General features: G+C 40.5%; 1 protein-coding gene across 9 annotated transcripts in view; it reads right to left on the reverse strand.

Annotated features, from left to right (window-relative positions):
- The window catches only part of SATB2 (SATB homeobox 2), a 196,416-nt gene that overhangs the window by 12,268 nt on the left and 159,242 nt on the right, over positions 1-24,906 (reverse strand). For all 9 annotated transcript variants that reach the window (XM_070508306.1, XM_070508300.1, XM_070508301.1 and 6 more), the window contains one exon: positions 21,345-21,542. In XM_070508306.1, coding sequence (XP_070364407.1) covers positions 21,345-21,542 — 198 coding nt within the window. The remainder of the gene's footprint in view (positions 1-21,344; positions 21,543-24,906) is intronic.

Genomic DNA, 24,906 nt, shown 5'->3' on the forward strand with positions numbered 1-24,906 from the left:
TGGTAGGAAGTCTGACATGGAAATATGTGTTCAATTTCATCCAGCCTTAGTCTGAGTTTCCTTTAATATTGTAACCAAGATGGTATTGGAACATTGTGTATGTTTTTAATGCAGTTTAATAATTGTTTCTCAAAATAAACACTTTGGTCAAAGATAAAAGCATAAAAACACTGTGACACAATAATCTGTTAAAATAAACTTGGGGGTTGGAGGAAGCATAGTTCTTAAAACAGACTTTGGCTTATATCATTTCCTCTTTGGTAACAAATTGAGAACAACTATACCGACTTTGGTATGGTTTGGGTAAAAAAAACAAAAAAAAAAAGTGTTGTAGTCATTAATCTGACTAGTGGGAGTGGCCAGAATCTGCAAACACTGACAGATAGCTGGGTGAGCTGCTTCTTCAGTTTAAGGACATGAGCTGACAGGGTAAATTAAGCAGGGCCAGGATGACTAACTGTATCTCAATCAAAGAGACACATGCCCCATAAAAAACAATCACCTTCCTGTTAGAACATAAGAAGGGTAAAACATGGGCATATATTGAACTTAATGGTAATTATAACTTTCCCTTCATCAGTGCCATCTAATAAATAGGTTTATTTGATCATTAAGGGCCTAACATGACCAAAACTGTTCCACAAACATGACAGACAGAATCCATGAGAGGATTCAAGGAAAACAGCCTCTTCAGGATGGTCTAGGCCACAGCCATGTGTCCTTCTGCCTGGAAGAAATCATCTCCCAGCCCACCCACTCCAATCCCACTTGCCTGACACCCACGAGCAGTCATTTCCTCCCTGTTCCCTTACAACCCCACCACAGTCCACAATGTCTTCTCAAAACACAAAACTTACCCTAAAAATTCACAGAGAAAGCCTATCTTTTGAAGACCAGATTCAAGGTACAAGTAGTATTACAGTGTCTTTAAAGACTTTATATTGGAGCTGAAAGGAGTAAGGAGTAACATGGACATGACCAGGGCTGATAGCTATCCCTGGCATTCTGATTTTTAAATGAATGCATGACTTAGTCATTGGTATAATAGAGAAGAGAGTTATCTTTGCATCAGCAAAAATGAAAGAACTCTTAAGTCAAGTTAAAGATAACCAGGGTAACTAAATGAAGAAGGTAAAAGGTTATGATGACTTGAGTATCAAGTCATCATAATGGTATTAAAAGAACCAACCCAGAAATTCGCAATACCTCATCAATGGCAAAACACCAAGAGAGAAAGATGTGCAAAGGGTTCCGGATAAGAGCAATCCATTACAATGCCTAAACAGGTAACCCAGTTGGCTACATAATTCTCAAGTGAAGTAAAATGTGACCCAAACGAAAACAACTACATCAAATGCCAGGGATACATGACCCAGTGAGCTCTGAAATTTGATTTTTAAAAAACGGATTCAAGGTAACCTTAAAAGAATAGAATACACAGACTGCTTCAGATAAAGAAATTTAATCCAATAAATTCAACCAGAGCAGAGTTTTGATTCCTTTTAAGTGAAAACATGTTAAGCTAAATGAAGATAGAGGATAGATACATTTTATAAGAATAGACATCACATAGCCAGCCAAGAACTGTCAATGAAGACTCAAATAATATTCCTGAGACAAAGCACTAGAGTCAGGATTCAAACCACTTCCAAATCTCTCAGTATTTATAAATCCAGTGACAACAACAATAACTTAAGAAGACCGATTTGGTAAAGAATTACCCAGAAACAAGGATAATATGGGGGGAAAAATTATGCATACTTTAAGTCATAGAACCTCATTAAATTACGCAAGCTCCCTTGAAATAAGGCATCGCTCCTCCTGATTCACACACAAATCATAATATGACTTGGTGGTCATATGTCCAGTTTCTGTAATTATTTAAATCCTACAATTAGGATATTTGCAAAGCGCTTTACTATCTTTTGGACTTCCTGTTTCTTAACAACAACAAACTGATCTCACAATGTCACTGGGTACTGCTGCATTTGTTCCTCAGAGAAGGAAATGGACACAAGAAATGTCTGACCCCAAAGTCACAAACCCCCGAGTCTAATGTAACAAACACGCCCTGACTGCTGTTTAGCTGGTAAATGGAGAAAAATACAAAAATATATTTAAATTTAAAATGTAAGTTTTGAACACAAATTCATTTTAGTGTAAATAAACGTCTTCCAATTAAAACATAAAAATAACGCTAAAAAATGACAATGGATACTAGTCAGTATTTCAAGTTTAGGGTTATAACTGAAGACAAATAAGGAAAAATTAGAATACATGATGGAGAAGTTCCTCTCCCAAATGTTAATTTTGAGTGGGTTTTAAAGGGATTTTTCCTATCTTTGTGTACCATTTTTTAAAAAGCATATACCCAATTTTCTCAAAATTTGCTAGCCCGAAAAAGAGGCTCTTCCTGACAAAACTCAGCCAAGATTCAGCAGAAGATTAAAAATTCCCACAATTGTGATGGCACTGGTGACACTGCAGTTATGTTGTTTCCCAGATTTTAAGAGAAGGTTTAAATTATTTAAGGAGAAAGGGTGTTTGGATTAGATTCTTTGCTTGGGGGGAAAAAGAACGAAGGTAATCCATGTGTTTGAGGCTTCACATGGGGCTGTTTAGAATCCCATGATAGGCCACATTTTCTGTATAATTTTTACAGTTGGGGCACTCAGAAGTCAGAACAATCTGACAGTTATGGTTAGTGAAAATATTAGATGTTCGCCAATAAAATACTACCTCAGCATATTTTTTGCTTTCGGGATGTAACCACTTAATAACAGGACTTGAGAAAACTGCACTGTGTGAATCAAACACATAAAAGCACAAATATTCCTTTTATAGAAAGCGAATCTCATGCAGTGCATTATAATCAACCACTCTGGGAAAAGACAAAATATCTAGCATTACCACACCACTGACATATTATGGTTTATTATACCCCAAAGTCCAAACTGGGTAAACAAAGTCAAATGATCAAAGTAGGGTTCTTTCCTCAGACGTGAGGTAGAGGCCATTGATCTCAAGGGAGTGGCAGCAAAGATTCCTTGTGGCTCAGCAATGAAAAGGCGTCAAATGAGAGCTTATCAAACACAGTCTTTCGTTCTCAACTTCATTTAATTTCATCAGAGACTGGCTTCCTTGGTATTATTTTCTTTCAAGGGGAAAAGAATATGGAAAAATTAAATGCTGTGAGGTAAAACTTCCCAAAGGTTAATTCTAGAGTATTCTTTTAAATTTTAACCACTTTTAATTCATCGTGAGGATACTGGTTCTACGTCCTCCACGTTCATGGTCTCACTAACTGGAACCAGGTATGGGGAGGCTTCTGCTTCTAAACTCTGTGGCAAGTACGCCAGGGGGACGGAAAGCAGAGAGCGCCAGGCACTCTTATTAGGCTGTGGTTCTTCCTCAAGAGAATGAACCTCCTTCTCCTAGGGTACCAAGGACGGTCACTGGGAAGAGAAAGCTCAGTTCCTAATTCCCTGGGGCAAAGTACTGGATGGGTGAGTCCTTTTCCCACAAGAAAGATTACAGTCTTGAGCTGCAGAGGAACCATTAGAGTCCCATGAGGCCGGTCACGCAGCATCCTTATCTGCTCAGATTCACAAAGCAAGTCCAATTTTTTCTCCGTGCCACGTCGCCCGGGCTTTCCTACGCATATTTGCTTACCCTGTGCAGGTCCGTCCTCGGAAACTAGCACTGTCAAGTCATTATACTTTCAAATATGAATTAGCTTAAGGGTGGATTTGATTTAATAGCTGAAAACTCAGTACAAAACAAACACACTTACAAATGACATTAGCAGGGAATTAATCATTACTGCTCTCAATCCGTGCTCCAAGACCCCCTCACCCACGTTGCCCCAGTCAGGATCTGAGAGTTCGCCCTGATTCCTTCCCCTCATCCGCCCCTGCATCTAGTGGATCCCATGTGCTGCTGATCCGGCCTTAAACAGGTCTTGGGTGGATTTCCCCTCTCCATGTGTACTCCCATTGCTGCCGCTCAGACCTTTATAATCTCCTGCCTGAATGACTACGGCTTCATCCCAACAGGCCCCCCTGCCACAGCCAACAGAGCATCTTGCCCAAGGTCTTCAGTGGCCTTAAGATGGGTCAGGGCCTCTTGTGCTTCCAAGAAGGCTGTGACCTGACTGCAGCTTGTGCCCCTGCCCCTGCCCTTGCTCCTCAACCCTGCCTCTCAGGCGGGGCTCCAGCGACTGCACAGCTGCAGCCCCCACCCTCACGCTGTGTGGCCGTCTGACCTCCATGCCTTTGCCTCTGCTGTCTGCTTTATTGGGAAAGCTCCTCTCAAGAGGAATTCTGTAAAGGACCCTGAGCTGCACTACTTCCGGGAAGACTTCCGGGTTGTCCTGTCCACAAGGTTTTGGGGCTATGTGCCCCTCTTTTGTGCTCTTTTTCTCTGACCTTACTCGCGTGCCGTACTACAGTCATCTGTCCTGGTACCTCTCTCTCACCGAATCTGTGAGCTCCTTAGGGGCACATTCCGTGTTACATTCATCTCCACACACTCAGCACTTAGCACACAGTCAAGAGCTGTGTTTTGAGTGAATAGTTGAAACTTAAAATTTATCCAAAAATTTCCAGAATATTTCTGTACTGCTAACAGCCATAATATAGAAATCAAGTCTTCTTAAAATTTAGAGCATGTCTAATAGCTCTAAGGGGAGAAAAAGCGGCAAGTTCACACAGGTATTCATTGAAAAATACACTTATTACTGAAAAGAGCTGAATTACAAGAGTCTGTAATAACTTATTAGCTTCACGCATTCTCTTTGCATAGGCTAAAGTGGCTCATGCACTTCTTCAATTCCCCCAAACTTGATTGAAAATTAGTGACGTTTAGAGACACACGTTTAGGGTGTCACTATTCTCAGGGATAAAAACTGACATAGTCAGCAGCTTGCTTCACTCTCCCTGTCCCCAACCTGCAGAAGTATTTCTACTGCCAACAGAATTCGGAAAGGCCTACGGCAGACAGTCTCTATGACGAGAAGAGCTGCTGGAGGCAGGACAGCAAAACGACAAATAACAAGGAGAGAAACCCTACAAGACAAGGAAAAAGGACCTTTAAAATAAAAGGAATTCATAAAAACTAGATGTATTTGTCAAAAACGGATCATATATATCACAATAAAAGTCTGAGACGGTAATGGCTGTCAAGTGACTGAAACGTGAAAGAATGTTGCCCATTTACACAGTGCTACAGAGGCACTGTAGGTCTTTCTGAAACAAACATTAAATGCCAAAATGGTTATCCTTGGAGCAGAATGAATGACATTAACCCACGTGTGAAGAACCAACAAAAAAGAAAAGCAAAATTAATTCAAAGTCTATATTTTGCCCCTACTTTGTCTCAACCTCTGTAGTCCCAACATCACACACTCCAACGCCAGTGAGGCACGCGGTTCAAAGTTAGGCCAGAAACTGCCTTGGCTGCTTCCTGCCCGCTTTTGCAGCTTATCTGGATTTTATCAAAATTTGTTTTTAAAAATATTCAACTAAAACTAAATAAATCATGGAAGTAAAGAAAATCTAGAAACTCAATAGAAGCCACCTCATTTATACTTACAGAGATCAAAAAGCATTTTGGCGTTAAAGAACGCTTTCGTTTGAAGGTGCAGTGCATCTGATGTATTACATAATCACCCTGAGTGAGAGTATAGCTTGCAGCTTTGTCAGGGTCTCTGCTGGAATTATAATTCCAGACTGAGCAAAGAACTCTATCAAAACTCTATTATCATATTAAAACACTTGATCATGTGTTTCCTCAAGATTCCCAACTTTCTATTTCTAAGAAGGGAACAGATTTAATGAGATATTTTCAAAGTAGAGCTGGTAAAGGGAATATTTGTGAAAAGCACTGCCAAAAAGACAGTTCATTTGGTAGACACAGAAAAGGCAAAATTTACCACATATACTGGAGCAATGGGTATTAAATAATCATCTCTGAATAAACTCTACAAATCAATATGGTCTTTTTGGTCTAAACTCAAGATGGCATTGCCTAAAGGAAATCTCTAAGGTCAACCAGCAATTAACTGAAAGGCTTTGATTGAAAATGCTATTGACTGCTTTCATATCAGACAGCTTCCTGGGTATTACACTTCGCAGGCTAAGGAGGTGCCAAGACATTAACCTGTCAATAATCTATTAATACCAGACTGGGATGCTAACTCTCCCCGAGTCTCAGGCAAAGGTATTCAAGCCAAGTACCTGCTTAGAACTAATGCAAACTCCCCAACCCTGACATGGACAACATATCTTTATTACCACGCAGCTTAAATGCCTCGGATGTTCACACAGCATAAGAATAAGAACAAATGCTTATTCAGATGAGTTAAACTAACATTTGTTCTTTTAAGAAATTGCTGAAGGGATGGGGAACATGTCCTGGAATCTGACTTTCTTTCTAAGTCATATTTAACAGTTTCTAAATTGAAAGTAATAAACACTTTACAAAGAGAAATGAGAAGTTATTTAAAGTGAGGCTCATAGGGCCCTGCCACTCAGCATCTGGAAAGCAGTTATGCATCGGTGGGGGGAAGGGGGACTTTTAATGAATTTAATAGAGAAAAGCACTTTAATTAAATGCTGTCAAAGTGGATTGTATTAATGACTGTACACAGAGGAATTTAAAGCAAGCCAAGTTTATTTAGCAAATAGAAACTGGGCTTTCGAAGCCTGCAAGTATTTATGTGTCTGCAGTTGCAGTACATCTAGAAGATGATGATGGTGTCAAATGAAACCATTGAGTTATTAGTATGATTTTATTTATTGTGTATTATTAAAGTTTCAAAGGCCTTGGGGGAATTAATTTCATTTTCAAAATGAAATACCACATTTGATCAGAAATGGTTAAGAAAAGAGAATATTGTCCCCCAACTTCTTCTGTGCCCTGGGATTTTGGTGCAGCAGCATGGTTAATGGGGACGACCTTTTCTAGCTGCATCCAGTCGCAATTCACTTCATCGCATAGTAGGGGCAAAGAAATCGATGACAGTATTTCTTCTATGACTTTTTCTTCTTTTTTTTTCAATGATTTGCCACTGAACATAATTCATTCTATTACACATAGCAATAAGTTGAAAAATGACCAAAGCTCCTAAAAATCTCCATGAAAATTTGGTTGCCATAACTTTCTTAATGAAAAACATGAATAGCACAAACTTTCACAAAGGAAAAGGTATCAAATGTATGACTTGGGGCAAATAGGAAAAAAGGGGTCTTCCTCAGTATCTTCTATTCAGAGGCTGACCACAGAACAAACCTATTATTAATGATAGTATTTTTAAAATAAACAAAGAAAATATGAGCCTTAATGCATGAAACCTATAAAAGATTGAAAAGCTGGTCTGGCTGGAAAACACTATGTGTGTGTCAAAATGATTTTCTCTACCATTTGTAAAAATGTAATTATCCATGATAGGCTATTATCCGTGATATGGTATGAGGGGAGGGATTTCAAGTAAATCCACTGCAAGCTGAGGATTCGCCTTTGGTCCTCAGGCCCTGACACCACCATGTCTGTGAGATCACAAACCACTGCCATGATTTACCACATCCTTCTTGCAGTTATATATACACGCTTTCGGTCTGTCTTTAGATTTTAATTCAAAACATGAGGGGGGGGGGAACATGAGGATGGAAGAAAAAAACAAAATAGAAAACCCAGCACCTATTTCCTTTCAAGAACAGGGTAATGATCACAAATGGAGACTTTCAACTTTCTAAATAAATAATCTAATTTTTAATCCTCCCCCTCCCCCCCATCCAAGCTATTTATTAATATCTTATGTTTGATCTGTGTCTTTGTAGTTCTGGAACTTATAAGCAACTCTGCTTTCCCCATCTGTGCCAAGATGTTTCAGACTAGTCTTTGAAATGCTGCAAATGCAGATGACTATGACATAAGTAGGAACTGATTACATACACAGTCTATATGTGAGTGATGGCCACAGAGAACACAGATGACATTACATGTCCACACAGTGCACCGTACAACCCTGCTCCACATATGCAGATATGCAGGGATCATCAAAGTACCGCAGGCCGTCGCCAGCATGTCTGTTCTAGGAGCTCAAAATAAAGTGGTTGATTCCATACAAACAAAGCAACAAGAAAACTTCTTCTCCCCACTACATCAGTAGTTCTAACATGAAGATACATGAAAGAATCATCAACTGATAGAACAGACTGACGCATTTGATCCACATTATGTTTTACAAGCCAAAGAATCTGTCAATTTGCTTCTCCCCTTCCATTGCTGAGAAGGTGCCTGTGTCAACATACTGCACATGCTGGGTAACCATTTGAGCTCTATCGCTTTGAGAGGCTTTCATTTCATGTGAAGCATAAACTCAAATAAGGGTTTCTCTCAAAAGCATACCCCTAAATTGCACCTACATGGAAATATTTGACATTGACCACCACAATTTCTTTCTGCTCTTCTATTACCACACTTTTGAGTACATTGTTGACATGAATCATCAAAAAACTGAAATGAGAAAAATTATATTTAAAAAACCATTTGCATGTAGATACTGCACTTATACAGTATATGCTGCCTTTAGGACATTCTGTTGTTCATTTAGATCATCATAAAAAATAGGAAGACCTTTCTAGATCCACATACATTTACCTTTAAGAGTTCACATCATAGACTTTAGCTCTCTAGGTTTAAGTACTTTTTAAAAGGTAATTGACTCCTCATTTGGAAGTGCAATATCTGGGTTCAGTTTATGATATCTAAGAAAGTAAGTGTTAAAATAACTTGTTTCCCTGCTTTCTAGCTCAAGTCCTCCACTCTGTTGGGTGTTTGGTACTAGGAACTCACAGGCCATGGACTCATTATGCTACATGGTACGGATTCTGCAAAATTAATCTCACCAGATACTCAGCTTAGCCTTGGGGATTACATACAGAAATAAATACAAAAACTTCCCTGAACATCAAGAAACAGATTTAACCTGAAGGAAGTGTGAAGGCAGAAGAATAGAAACAACGCCTGTTTCAACAAACTATTTTTGATATCTGGGTGATCAAGTGAGCTGTAAGACCAATCAGCCATTCAGTTCTGGAAACACCCGACCTTTCTTTCATACAATGGTTTTCGGTACATCTTGTTTATAAAAAATAAATACACGGATATCCACAGAGCTTTAAAAAAAAGTTAATTGGAGTCCATTCAGTGTTGTGCTATAAATGTTTAACAACTGGCTCTCTAGAGAAAAAAGCCCCAATTGGATCATTTGCCAACTTTTGTAGTGTGAATAATCCCACCAAGGCCAGGTCCATCCTACTAACTGTGTGACAACCAGCTTTCAAAATCCCTGAAAATTTAACCACCGGCTCCTGTTAGCTGGTGTAAGCTTAGTCCAGCACACCCGGGGTCTGCTGTAGAAAGTGTTACCCGTCCTCCACTGGCAAACTACACAGGACTTCCCAGACTTGCTCCCTGGAATGCCTCTGCCTGGCCTGACTCACCTGCCGTTTTCCCAGCCCAAAGGGATCAGGATGACCCTGATGGGATGGACAATTCCATAGAAGATTCTGTATCAAAGGTGAAGGGTTATATGATTTGCAGTGAATTAGATCTACAAACAACTTGTGAGGAAGTTGAACTTGTGACCTTAGAACTGTCAAATCTATCTGGTTTGCTTGATCTCCCATTTCTAGGGTTAAACCAAGTAATAATAAAATAAATGAATTTCAGAACTTTGGCAGTTTTCCTTTAATTGAAAGTGTGCTTTTCTATCATTACCAGGGGAAGTTCCAGACTTCAACTTAATAAAAATCAGCAGTAGTTTTCAGCTACATTAGATTTCCACACTAAATAGAAACAGCTGAGGAGCCACAGTAGGTAGGTTTGGCTACAATAGTTTAAAACTCAGTGGCTGGCTTTCTCTTGCAATTGTCATAACTATCAATCATAAGAAAATCAACCGGATCTCTGTGAGCCCATAAAGGTGTCCATAATCTGTTATTTTGCTGCTAATTTGTTTTTCCAAAATGCATTTGAACCTCCCAGGAGCAATGTGTTTTTGTTTTGTTTTCTACATTTTCATTAAAATAATCATATGGGGATCAGAAATAGATGGACCAACTCACAGAGTGAGTGTTTCAGATAAAAACAGTCTCTGAGATCACCGAACCCATGTTATAAGACTTTACAAAACAGTAGAAGGAAACTCTAAGGGATAAAACCCCTTGTCCAAGGTCACACGCCCAGCTCTGCGATGAGTCTAGTCACTTCCAGGGTCCTATTCTTTACCATATCATCTTTTTTCCCATTTGGTCAAAGGTTCATGGAAAATAGAGATAGAAAGTCATTTTCATTCTTTATATGATGCTCTAGTTCCTGAAATAGTGAAAAGAAAATCTTAGGTGAGTAACAAACACGTACAGAAAACTTTTAAATATTTGGGAACTTTCTGTTTTAAGGTCATACTACATTCAGATTTAAGCAAATCCCTGTCATCTATTTTGAATGTGCTTTAAAAAATTATAATCAGAAGGCTCTGCTTTCAAAAGAGGCATTTATGTTTGTTTTTTACAATTATGTAAGCAAGACATCACGATTTTTCAAAATTAAAATCAAATAGTTATACGTATCATCAGGTTCTTAATTCCGTCCTTTTCAATCATGGAGCCATGACTGACACATTTGTTGCGAACTGCACTTCAAATAATTTGTTACCATCGACAGCAAAATTTGCAGATGTTTTACTTTTTTTCTTTTGTTTTGTTTTTGGTAAATTACAGCTGACTCTGCATTCCTTCTACCATGACACTATTCATACATTCTTCCACCCCTCTTTACCTGCATATGTGAGAGGGAAAGGGTAGAATTCCACGTGGCGATGCCCAGAGTTGAATCACTTACATGAAGGCCACCCGCTGTTATTTTCAGTTTAAAGGACTCTTGAAAGAGCGTCCTTAGATCTCGGAGAACTCTGCGTCTTTGCTCAGCCTAGCTCTACACAGTCTCCTCCGGGAAAGTCTGTATTCATTTCCCTGGCAGCCACTGAGCAATTCAAGGCCCGAGAAAATCCCCTTCCCCTTGTTTGAGTCCATCAGAGGCCAGTGCAGAGCTGCTGGTATGGTAGATGATTATTTAATACTGGACCAAAGGAGACTCAAACATCATCACTGCATGGCACCCTCACAACTTTGTGGATTCTAATGTGTTATGAAAAGGACAGCAGAAGTCCCAGAGATTATCCAGCAGCTGAGTGGTCTTTTTGCTTTTTGAAGCTAAAAACATTAAAAAAAAAAGAAAGAGTACCAACCCACTTGTGTTATATCCAATGGCATTTTATTATGTCCTACAGGGATTTTATTCAGAGCTGAGAAGAAACGTTCTCACTTACTTTTTTTTTTTTTTTTTTAAAGATTTTATTTTTTCCTTTTTCTCCCCAAGGCCCCCCGGTACATAGTTGTATATTCTTCGTTGTGGGTCCTTCTAGTTGTGGCATGTGGGACGCTGCCTCAGCGTGGTTTGATGAGCAGTGTCATGTCCGCGCCCAGGATTCGAACCAACGAAACACTGGGCCGCCTGCAGCGGAGCGCGCGAACTTAACCACTCGGCCACGGGGCCAGCCCCCGTTCTCACTTACTTTTAATTAAATAACTTATAATGACTTTTAAAAGAGCTTGGAAATGTAGAAAGATCAGATGAAGCCAGATAGCTCTGAGTTTCTCAATCTGTCTCAAAACAATTGTACAACATACTCACAATAGAGGCGAGGCACACTCTCCTATCCTGCTAGTTATAAAATTATATGCTGACACCATCCTTGGGTCAACTCTGAACTTTTTTACATAGAATTATTCACTTTAACCTTAATATTAATAGTAATAATTAAGCTCTGTTTGCTTTGGTACCTTCAAATAGCTATGGTTTTTCTTTGTTAAAGTAATATCATCTCTGAGAGGCTCAACATGTTTTAAAGATATTATCTAGTACATTCCAGAAACAGCTAGAAAAACTGAAGCAAAGAGATGGCACCCAAGGTCAGGATCAGAGAAAGAAACAGAACCTGTGGATTCCACCCAACCACAGTCTGAATTCTGGATTAAGGCAAGGCAGCCAGAGGGAAAATGAAGTCTGTTTTGAAAATGCCATTCTAAGTGAGTAAAGGGGACAACTGCTCAATATATGCGTGAAATTCTGTTTTATTCACCGTTATATACTGGTGCCTACAATAATACCTGGCACACTAAAGGAGCTCAAAAACTGTTGAATAAAGAAGTAAAAACGTGAGAAGAAAAGCGGCCAGCCTTCTCAATCATGTCTGTAACTTGAGACCTGAAAACAGTTCTATCAATCAATTTTAATCATCTTTACTAAAAGCCAGACTTTGCTAGATATCTACGGAAGTATAAAGGAATGCATTTTCCTTCTCACAGATGAAATGTGACGAGGCCCTTGGTTAGAACAATGATACATCAATATTCACACGTACCTCAATTTTAGTTTAAGTTTATTGCTGTTTTTGTGGGTGAGAAGGGAAGGTGCATTCTAATGCATGATCTCACTCTCTCTTTTTGTCTCTCTCAATTTGCTCCACATTGCTCATATTTAATCAGTTTGCCCCTTCACAAAATTTATTAACCATTGGCCTCTGCTCGTTCAGCTTTAAAAAACAACAAAAAAAGAGTGTTTCAGATTATTAAACAGAAAGGAAGGCAGGAAGGAAGGCAGGCAGGCAAGAGGGACGGAGGGAGAAAATAGCCACGCTGAGTTGGCCAATAGACCAATAGCAAGAACATCCCCTAAAAAATTCCATAGCAATAGTTTTTTAAAAACACAGCTAAGCTTCATATTCAAAAGTATTATGTTTAGTCTTATTTTCCTATGAGAATATCAAGAAAAGGCCATGGTGCTAAAGGTTTTTTATTATACCTCGTTTCAATTAATGTCACCAGGAGGAAAAGAATATGAGACCGTGTATAAGGAATACTCTGTTGTCCCAAAACTTTTAAAAATAGACATAAGGAAAGGTAATTAACAGTAGTGATTTTCGTGGTTTCTGTGCCCGGGCAGTGCAGAGACCTGTAGTAGTGCACAGAATTTGCACCGCCGTTATGACACAGCTAATCCCCGTTCTTCCCTTTCCCTACACAGCGGCATTAGGCAAAGCGCCTTCCATTCAGTTGTAGGATCTAACAAGGAGTCCATCAGTAACCCACAGTGTGAGCTGAAGAGATTGTGCTGCCTCTCCAAAATTCAAAATAGCAAAATTAGACTATTTTTGAAGAAACATAGCAATCATTGAAGAACAAGCTACTCAAGAAACCAAGGTCTCTGTGTTGCCACAGGGCAGGAGAAGCCTGAAGAAGTGAAACCCAGCTGTTTGACATTTCACTTCCAACCAATAGCTAATCCTGGATATTTAATTTGGAAGGCAGTGTGTTGTGAGGGTTGTCACTCATAGGGGGCACTCTTTTTGGCAAAAACACTATAGCAGCCCAAGAAGAATGAGAAGCAGAAAGCTAAATCCAATTATTAAAATGATAAGCCTAGTAAAATGTTGAACCCACTTTAAAGAAATCAATAGGCAGACCCAGAACAGATTACTATACAATTTTAAGTTTAATTCTATCAGTATCCATAGCACAGTGCCTGAACACACAAATATAGATTATAAACATTAGAAAAATTCCAATGAAACAAAAAGGCATAATACTTTGAATATAAAATCACTCAGGTATTGGTTTCCTACTGCTTACATGTCCACTGCACTTTACATTTAAAAAGTCATATAAATCTCCCTTGATATGAGAATTTTATATTAGACTTGTTAATCATACCTGCAACTGTCTACAGAGCTAAATGCAGAGTCCTAAGAGCCATGTTCTACTCGACAGCCCCAACTTTCCCACCCAAGGGCAGCCCATTCACAGCTTACCTACAGGTGGTCTACAGCCAGTTAGCTTTCTGCTCCCATTCTTCTTGAGACTATCTAACAATTTGCCCAACAGAGCTCTTCCTTTAAAATGTAATGTCTGCCAAATTAAGCATTCACATAACTGGGTGGAAATTAAAAGTCAAGAAAGTTTGCCTTCTTGGGGATGAGGTGGACTAGTCAATTTCCCTGTTCTAAGAATTTAAAGCAGTAAACATGGAGTGGGCAACAGAAGCTGGATTTGATAAATGTGTACAGAACAGTCACAAGGTAGAGCAGAGGCCACGGGCAGGCTAAGGGTTTGAGGAGGCAGAATGATAATTCAGAGAGACTATGAGTAGTGAGCAGAAGTTATAGGGTAGACAAAGATATAGAGTAAATGATAAATCAGGTGATGGTGGGAAGAAAAGCTTGATAGTAGAAAGGAGACATGGAGAAGAGGTATGCTACATGAAGGATAGCAAAGGAGAGAGCAAACCCATGATGCAGCTGCTAAATTCTCAGTTCCAAGTTTAGAGAAACCTAACCGTACTCACAGGCCTACACCTGGATTTTCATTAAGCTCTATCACCCTCAATTTCTTTTATTATCTCCAATAATTAACCTGGAATTCCTAAAAGAAAAAAAACCTTTAAGCTACTTTAAATTTAAAAAGTAAGCAAGCAATTTGCCTAAATCTCCAGAAAAAAATGAAGCCATAGCTAATGTCTAATCTACTAGCTACTGACTCTAATGAGCTTCTTCAACTGTCTGACGTCATCACTGAAAGAAACCTGCTCACTACTCTTTGAAAGAAGGTGAACCCGAGATGGAAATGTTCTTGTCCTAGAATAAAAAACTGGTTGCAAATGACCTCCAAATCTCTCTCTACTCCGAAATGACAAATTAAAAAGTTTGGACTGGTGAAGAGCTAACTGGTAACACAGAAATGAAGAATGCTCTTCAAGTCGAATGAACACATGCAGGACAATGTAATGTTAATATGAAGAAAGCCAGTGTGGCTCTTCATTACGGTCAGGTACTCCCGAAGTTTGCCCAGGTGAAGACTTACTATACCCAACTGGGGCAACGTTTCGTTAAAACATGGCCAGTGTTCATTTACTTCTCTTCTCAGGACGAGGGGAGGGTTTCAAACTCTGGAGCTGCATGCAGACAGCAGGCTTCAAATAGGAGCTTGCAATGAATCAAAGGTGGGAGAAATTCTCATAACCTGGTTAGAGAATTGCAAATATCCATAATGGATTAATTAATTAGCTTATTTATTTGTTTGCTTAGAAGTTGTCCTCTTGGAAGCAAATTCAGCAATCAAGACATAGCTCATGCAGCTTGAGTAGAAAGGCATGATGGAATTTTTAGAGCTTAAAGGTACATTTCAAGTACCCTTAAACATTAGCAATGAGAGTCACAATCTAAAGCTATCTCAAAAAAGCGTGAAGAAAAGTGAAAATTTCAGTGACATCAGTTCTTTGACATCACACCAGTGAGTTAAGGGTTTCACTGCATTCAGCATTCTGTAAAAAAGAAAGCTCACAAAACTAGGTCTACTCAGTAGGATGATTAAAACTTAAATGATGTACATCAACACTTTGCACAGTCCTCGGCAGCTAACAGCGAGCGTTCAGGGAATGCTAGCTGCTGCGCGCTGGCAGGTCTTTGCTGCACACAGAGGAAAGTCAGACACGGAAGGCGACAAATGTGGATTTAAGGTCGCGCTTTGAGCAGGTTACTTCTCTAAGATTCAGTTTCCCACACATGAAAGTAGATAAAAACCACCCTCCTCCTTGGTTTTTCACAAGGTTTAAAGAAGAGAAGACACAGAAAAATCTCACATTTTGAGAGCCTGCCTCCTCAAAAGGCTAACTGCTGGCAAGGAGGAGGAGGAAGAAGGAGAGGAGGAGGAGGGGGTGGGAGGGGGAGGAGGAAGAGGAGGTAGAAGAGAAGGAGGGGGAGGAGGAAGAGAAGGAGGGGCAGGAGGAGGAAGAGAACGAGGGGGAGGAAGAGAAGGAGGAGGAGGAAGAGAAAGAGGAGGAGGAAGATAAGGAGGGGAAGGAGGAGGAGGAAGAGAAAGAGGAGGAGAAGGAGAAGGAGGAGGAGGAAGAGAAGGAGGAAGAGGAAGAGGAGAAGGAGGGGGAGGGGGAAGAGAAAAAGGGAAAGGAGGAGGAGGCAGGAGAGGGAGGAGGGAGCAGGAGAGAGAGGAGGAGGAGGAAGAGGAGGTGGAGGGGCAAGAGAAGGAGGGGGAAGGGGAGGAAGGATGTCTATCACCAGACAGTCTCAGCCCAGGTACATTGTAGGACAGATAAGTCTTTGTTTGGGGGGCTGTCCTGTGCATTGCAGGATATTTAGCAGCATTCCTGGCCTGCACCCAGTAGATACCCGTAGCATCCCGAAGTTAAAGAACCAAAAGTGTCTCCAGACACTGCCAAATATCCCGTGGGGACAAAGTCACCCCTGGTTGAGAACCACTGGCTGACACCAATGACAAGGAATCAGTGGCTCAGAAAATGCTGAGAATCCCGAGTGGGCAGCAGTCCAGACGAGCAGGGGGCAAGGCCAGTGTCGGCTGTCGCCCCCCAGGTCTCGCATTCTTACTCGGCATACGGCATGGAATTTTAAAACAAGTACTTGTGAGGAAACCACATAGCAGCAAGCTCAGAATTCCTGAACCTACAAAACAGCCCATGGAAACACTGTGGTGGAAATATAATAAAGCAATAAAGCACAAAGTACACAGACATGAACAGTTTGGCAAATGCTCCCCAATCAGCCCCACTCGGTGACCCAGTCATAGCATGAGCAACGTCCTTTCTTCTCCACTGCACTGGAGAGAAGTGTGGTCAGAGGGAAGACCGGATGCCAAAAACGCCTGCGTTTTCATTCAGCTGGCGATTCTGGCTCCAGGCAAGGCTTAACATCTCTGCTCCAGCTTTTCCAATTACAAAGTGGAGCTGGTAACAATGAATACCCCGACCTAACTAGGTTTTGATTCTAAGCTGAGGGTATCCTTTCACTATAGGGCCTCAGGTCATAATAACCACGAGGGGGAAAAGCACTACAACCGCAAGAAATAATTTTGTCTCCAGCCTTTTGGCATGAAAAATGGAATTTATTTCATCTTTTTCATGGAATGTTCTAGTATGCCTTATCTTGTCATCTCACCTCTGTTGGTCTTCTCTGTGCTATCTATACATGGACTAGAAACATCATGCATATTAGTATTTTACAACCCCCATTTTTTTTAATTACTACCCTCTGAAGGAGCCTTTTTAGGCATTTTTTCCTAATCATCTCCCCCACTTCATGAAATTTTAATACCAGAGATATACTATTTCTTTATGTACTATGTCCCTTTGGAGGGCCACAAACCATTGACACCATATAAAAATTGAAGATGTTTATATTCCCCAATGATCAGTTTTCACCCCCTGGGGCAATATTGTCCCCACTGAGGATCCACAGTATAGATGGATCTAGTTTACAAAGTGTGTTCAGAGCCTGGAAAGTCACCTTCTACACAGCAGAGATTTCAATGGGGGTTTGTGAAGAGACATATAGTACAGAAAAGAAAACTGGAGAACCCAGATAAATCAACATGACATCAAAGCTGTACATTACCTGGAGAGATCTGAATTCTTAAGGGAAAGCATCTCACTCTTCCAGGACCCCCAAGTTATCTCAGGCTGAAAATACCCCTGAGGGGCCCCAAGCCCCACTTGGTCTCAACTATAACCTAGCTTCATCTCTGAAGGAAATTCCATCAGACACGCCTTGCTTGGTAAGCGTGAAAAGGATTCTGTTAGGTATTAGAATTATAAAAATAAATGGCACATAATGGCTGCCATGGAAGAAATCAGAACCACAGGGCAAAGGCATGTGTGGCTTTGGTTTGGCAGATTCAGATATAGAGTTGGAGTCACAAGGCAAGGTGTCCTCACAAGGGCAGAGTGACGTGACAGGAGCAAGGCCTAAACGAACAAGTGGAGGAGATGCGTGCGCATGAGCAGCGTGTGGGTGGTGGGGATCTTGCAGCAGAATGGTGAGCGTGTGCCCTGTGTAGACGGCATCAGCTCCAGCCATGTGGTCCAGTGGGTCACATCTGATTTTCTGCATTGTTATGTGAAATGCAGATTTTATGTGAAATCTGATTTTTAAATGTGGGCTTAAATTTTTAAAACCTTTTGTGGGCTTAAAAAAAGAAACACAACTGCAAGCAATATAAGACTGTCAATTTGTAAACTATTTGCAAACAAATGGCAAGAAACATTTCCTCTCTTCCAGGCAGAGAGAGAGGCTCTGACTCCACGGAAGGCCCTGAATGGCCAGGGAGATGCGAAGCTCCTTCTTTTATCCAGTACATCCGGGGTCCTAATCCAACAGACTAATCTGGTGGGTAATTATGCACAAAGATCACTGCTTCATATTTTTACCATTTAAGAAAAATCGGGGAATAATGTACCCTGACTACTTCCAGAAATTTAAGTGGCACCCTTCCATAACCATAAGTGGGGCGACTTCTGTGTGCATTTTAATATGCTGTGTGTAAAGTAGCTCTTGATAATCACCGATCTCACCTGTACCTAACAATTTAATAATGGCACACTTTCTGCCTAGTTAGACAAAATCTAACATCACCAAACTAATATTACCCTACATATAAATTTTAAAATCTCTAAAACACGTAAGCAATTATATCTCCCTAAAATTTTAGTTGACATAAGGGCACAGTGAATCCCAACCCTGAATCCAGTGGCTTAACTTTTGGACAATTACAGATATTTTTTAGTAGTTTGGGATCTTTTTGAACAGTCTTTCCCAAGTCACAGAGGCTGTACCAGCTGTATTCTCCAGTCTCATGAGTTCTGCCAGCTGGTTGCAGTTATTTTCTTCATCTTTCATATCACGACTGTAATAAATAATTAATCCAAGGATTTGTATTTTGCTGACAAACATAAATGTAGCATTCAAAGCAGTGTTGCTGAGAGACAGACACAATGACCAAAAAAAGGAATGTATTGAAGAATTTCACGGTAGTTATGGGATCAAGGTCAATGGCTAAGGCAAAGTCAACACAGAGAAAACTACCTTATTTTGTAAACTCTTTAACTAAGACCTGAGTGATAGAAATAACCTTTTAGAAAATAAGTGAATTCTTTTAGGTATATCAGAAGTTAATGTTAATAGCTACAAAGTGTTTAAAACTGAAAAGGAAAATTACAGACTGACTCTTCCTCAGCCATTAAATATTGTTTGCACACTCTAGTTTTGACATACTAACATAAAAGATAATAAAACTCTTAAATCAATTGGCTGTCTACTTCTCAGATTTATTTTACTCAAACAGGTCAGTTAAAAAGACAAAATATTATGCTGAATATCCTTTCAGCGTCGATAAATACAGGGGACTCATAGAGATGAGGATTTCTAGATGAAGAAGGGAGACAGGGGATGCATAGGGCCATTGTCCAAATGAAGGGAGAGCCTTAACTACAATGGAGAATAAGTTTTAGCATTTTTATTGCAAACTCTAAATTTCCAACTTTGTCATTATCCTATAAAAATGGGATGCCATTAATGTCTAGAATAAATCAGGTATTCACTCCTGTTCTATTTCTGCTTTGCCTGGATTGAACTAAGATGGACCCTGAATAAAAAGTCCACACAAAGTCAGCGGTTTCTGGAGCTGGTCCTTGGCCCTGTGTTGGTTCAACACAGAAGTTTTGATCCGTTCACATCAAAATGAGAAAAACAAGGGTGATGGTGAGTTTTTCAGATGACTAAGTTTATACAGTTTGTCAGATCTTTTGTCTGAGGCTATCCTTTTCATTAATTTGTTTGATATTAAAGAGTATTTTATTTTATGAAATGATATGGATAATAAATGGGAGCTTCAGTTGAATTTTTCAAATAAATTTATTTTCCAAAATAACAGGCTGGTGAACCTATATTGGGCTCCTTTAATTTTAATTTCTACTAAATCTCAAATCTGAAAACCACTGCTCTGTGTGACTCAACATGTTGGTCTAATTCTCTATAGGGAGGTGCCCTGGTGTTTGGATCAGGCTCCAGCAGGACAGGGCAGGAGAGGGAAGAGGGAGGGTGGGCCTGAAGGGTAAGCCCTGGGGCTCACCTTCAGGGAACGAGTTGCTCTGGACTGGTGTCCAGAGCCAGGAGAGTGGGCTCCGCCATTTATTAGGGTGTACCCTCACCACCCACCCATTCTGAGTTCACTGTCGGTATTATAAGAGACGGCCTTTAGGTGGTTCTAGTTCTACAAATTCATGAGTCTAATCATCTGGGCAATTTACTCTGTGACTTTGGAAACTGACCAATGACAGCATGAAAGCATTGACTGCAATGTCAATATTTGGATGAAAAGTCATGTAATGGACCTGTTGACTTCTGGCTTCTCCTCCAGGCATGTGAGGGTGGAAGGAGGGGAAAGGAGACAGGGAAACCTAGGGTAGAGCATTTCACCACATCCTTCACCACCTCTCCTATATCTTGATCAAGAAACTGTGGCCCACCTTATCTTCATTCTCCTCACCTTCTTTTCCATTCTTCCCATACATGCACTAATACATGCACTTCTGCCTCAACTGTCCTCGCTACACAAAAGGAGATTCAGAAAGAGGCCCTGAAGGATCCTCTTTGGTGGCACTTGAGATTGGTGGCATTGGACAGAAGGATAAATCTCCTAACCCACCAAAACAATTTGTGGGCAACACTCTAAGGGGTCTGACCTTGGAATACTAACCTAGTTAATATTTCTTCCTAAAAGTGATTGATTTTAGACTATAGCAAGAATCAGTAGTTAAACTCAATTACTTTCAGAAAGGAATATTTCTCTCAATGAGAGTAAAAACTAAGCAAACAAAACACGCAACCCAAATGAAGGTAGAGTTCTAAAAGAGGAAACCAAAGACAGCAAAAACACATCTTAAAATTCTAAGAACCTATCACAATTTCTCTCAAGGGTTCAGTTGAGTTCAATGGCATTCTCTAGCTCATGTGGATATTTCTTTTCTCAGCCTAATCAAATATTCCTTGAGGAATTTTGGATCAATTCATTGGCTACTTCAGAATTTTTTCTTTAGAAAATAACTGATGGAAAGTATGAACTACGTTCTGTGATTGAGAGATTTCATTCCCCACTAGCGTGCCGGCTTCACAATCCCACAAGGAAAGCAGCTGCCTTTGGAGTTGACTTCTTAGTCATTTTGTCTGTGTGAGCACGTGCACGCATGGGCACACACACACACACATGCTGTGCCCACTGTGAGAACGGGGTCCTCTGTCCTTGGGGACATGGCATGAGATGCCATGAGATGGGAGGTTGGTGTGGCATGCTTCTGTGACCCTCGACAGTTGCCTGCCTGTCACCGACAGCCCAGCTCAGGTTGGGGGAGGGGGCGCTGACCTGTACTGGCTCAGGGGGAAGCTGGACCACGTGCTGCATGCGTTCGCTGTGGTGATGCCTCGACTCCTCCTCATAGATCACATCCCTCTCGTGCTGGGGAAGGTTCAGGAAGCGACGGATGGTACAGAGGTTCTCCCAGAGGGTGCGGTTTTCTGGGCTAGGGTTCTCCTTCCAGCGGAGCAGTTCACACAGCCAGCCCTGGAGAAAGAAGGTCACTTGAGTTAACCTGCAGAGTGCAGAGCGTAGAGGACAGCCAGACTACAGTCAGGTGCCCATCCCTGTTTATCATATTTTTCCATCAAAATTTTTCCCACCTGGGGTGAGACTGAAACAGCCTGACGACTCTGAAACCCAACCAACCCAACCGACCACGTCGGTGGTGACACCAATGCCCGAGAATCTTCACTCCTGTTAATCTTATCACCTTCATATAGAATATATTCTCAATTAATTTACAGTTCCTTTGTAAAAGATACTCAAGCAAGATTACAGTTATCTGATTCTCAGCAAAAAGTAATTCATGTTGGTCAGCTACAATTTTTTTAAATTACCCAATCAGATAGTATTCCATTCTAAGAAAGGAGTGAAGATGAACAAGTATGTATTACAAGACGGCAAATTCTAAAGAAGAAAAAATGTCTAAGTGTAAACAACACTGAATTCTCTAGAGAGGAAACAGTCTTACAACTCTTAATAACTCCACAAAATAGACACAACCACCTTGGCTAGAATGAAAACAAACTGTATATTTGCTGCATCTCTGAACGCCTTGGGCTCCAGGCCCTCCTAACCATCACCTTCCCGCCACAGCCACACCTGCAGGAAGGTAGGCAGTTGGTCGGGTCACACCTGCAAATGTCTGCCTCCCAATTCTGCCATCCGGATGTTCTCTCACTCGAAACTGCACAAGAAAGAAAATGTAATGCAAATAATGATGGATTATATGAAAATAATACAGAGGATGCTGTCAACATCGCTCACTGACTCATGTCAAAATATTTTACCCAGTAGCTTTCTAAGCCATCATTTTCAAGCTACATCGCTAATTTTAAAAACAAGAACTGTCCCACATCACGCCTCTTGCGAAAGAGTTAAGAATTTTCCTAAAAAAGTGCAGAAGTAAACACAAATGACTTCGTAAAAAAATAAATCTCAAACCTCAACAAATTCTATATTATAACTTGTAAGCCAATGAACGTTCCTGACACACATTATAAAAACCCCATATAATATCATAAGCCGTTGTTTGTCTAACTCTCCACTGTGTCTTCTGCCTTTACCCAAAAAAAGGCAAGATTTGATTATCTCCGCTGCATCAGCCAAGACAGCAACACCAGCTGTTCTCATTGTGCAGCCTCTTCCTCGCGGCCTCCATGTTAATAACCTGATCATTCCATTTTCTCCTTCAACTGCCGGCTGCAGCACCGCGAAGAGACAAAAACCCAGGCCCATCTGCAGCAGCTGTAGGCACTGAACTGTGAAGCCACTAGGGATTTATAAACTAATCTGTAACACAACACTGCCTTGTTTTTACAAGTGAGAGGCCACATTTGCGCAGACCTGATCTTTTCTTGCAATAAACTGGGAGCTGGGGAGAGTTAGAGGGTTAGGAAGAATGAAAACAAGCTATCTAATCATTTGCTTGGAAATGTTTTTCCAAGTATTTTCACAGATTTTTTTTTTCAGCTCAATTGAGAGATAGGTAATGGTTGATTTTCAAGGTGCAACATATATGAAAATTGAAGGCAATTAAATTTTTTATCCCTGTGAGAAAATAAATTATATTTTTAAATATTTCTTCCTCCCAAAGTGTTTCCTCAAGGGCTTTTTTGTGTACCAAGGAAAGAATTCTTGAAACAGAAAATAAACCATCTTTGGAAAAAATAAGCTCCTATGTCTCTGTCTTTTCACAGATCTGAATAAGTCTCCAACTGAACTCTTTCAAATGTTTCAAACAGGTATGTTTAACATCTCCCAGGGGAGGCTATAGCATGGCGACCAATCACTTAACAGAAAATAAAAACAAAAACCTACATCTGTTAAAAGATGACGCTCTGAGATACCAAGACCTTAAGGAGGACGGCACCTGCTGTTCTGCTTGAGGAGTGAACTGCATTGTGGGAAGCCGCAGCTTGAAAGGAGACAGGTGACAGCTGAGTGGTATCTCCACTTATGATACTTGGAATGTCTCGCACAACAGTCATTGCCGCGTTTGATTTATATGCGCTGTTATAATCTGCACTCATTACAATCACTTAGAACAAACTACAGGCCTCGTTATGGACTGTGTACTGTCTGCCATCAGTCTTTAAGAAGTGTAGTGCTCAATTTGCCCACTGACATGCAAGGTCCTGACCTTGAAGCTATTAGGGAGCGGATTAGACACAAGTGTGGTCATGTGTGCAGACATAAGCAAACCAAATTAATTTCTGGCACAGGGAGGTAGCCAACAAGACTGTGTTCTTCGGGCACCAGAGAACTTCCTCAAATCCCTGATGGAGCTGAGCTAATAGCATGTTTAAGGGAACCCGGTTTTGAAGATAAAGCACATTCATGGTATTTAGAGGGTTATTAATCTAGTTTCCCCACAAAGTGTTTGCTTGGCTGATCAGATTAAGGGATGGAGGCTTCAACAGCGCACCCCCACCACAGCAGGCCCCAAGAAATCTGTGATACTTCACAGCCTTGGACATATTGCACCATGTGTACCCAGCTGCTTCAATAATTAGCTTATGAATGTATCAGCTGGTTCTGTGATTTTTATAAATAATAACTAACCTACAGAGCAGAAATATTGTCAAGAGCCTTACAGTAGCACAAAATTGCAAGGTGCTCCTAACTCTGACTGCCTCTTCTACTAAATGCCGATATTCCCTACTAGTGGAGCTCCTGGGATGCCATTTATAAACATTTACCTTGCATTTGAAATGGCACTGTATTTTTGTCAGTTTTCTTCATGGCAGCCGTGATTGGCTTTCCCCTCACTCTGACTCACTGATCACTCCATGTCTTTGTATGCTTACCTTCCGGAGATCTATTCTTCCACCTTACCTCCCATCTCACCCTCCATCTTTTCATTCACATGATCCTTCCACCAGCCCATTTGGGATACTTATCTCTGTTTTCTCAATAGGGTCCCTTAGTAGCTTGTTTGGTGACTAACGAATGTGCAAGAAAGTACTACGCTATTGCATGAACACACATGCATGGAACTGTGAGTGAACCCATCGCAGAAGAGATAAAGAGTCCTCACATTGGGATTTTTTTCATTTATATAATTTTTGCATGCCATCCAAGAAAGTTTTGCAGTATCAGGCAAAAAAAAAAAAGTGTAAATGTCAAATAAAACAGTGACAGATGACAGTATTCTCTATTGAATAGCACTGTTTCTGTCGTGCATGTTCAATGGGAACTCATGAATTATTAATAAACAAATCTCCTTTTTCTGTTAAAAATCTCAAGTAGGTTTTTTGTTGTTGTTCCCTATGTGTTATGTGGAGCATTCCAGGAGAATTACTTTCATTTCAGAAATGCTGATGCAGAAGTTCATCTGATTTCCAAC

Source organism: Equus asinus, chromosome 4, assembly GCF_041296235.1.
Source record: "Equus asinus isolate D_3611 breed Donkey chromosome 4, EquAss-T2T_v2, whole genome shotgun sequence".
Classification (NCBI taxonomy): Eukaryota; Metazoa; Chordata; class Mammalia; order Perissodactyla; family Equidae; genus Equus; species Equus asinus.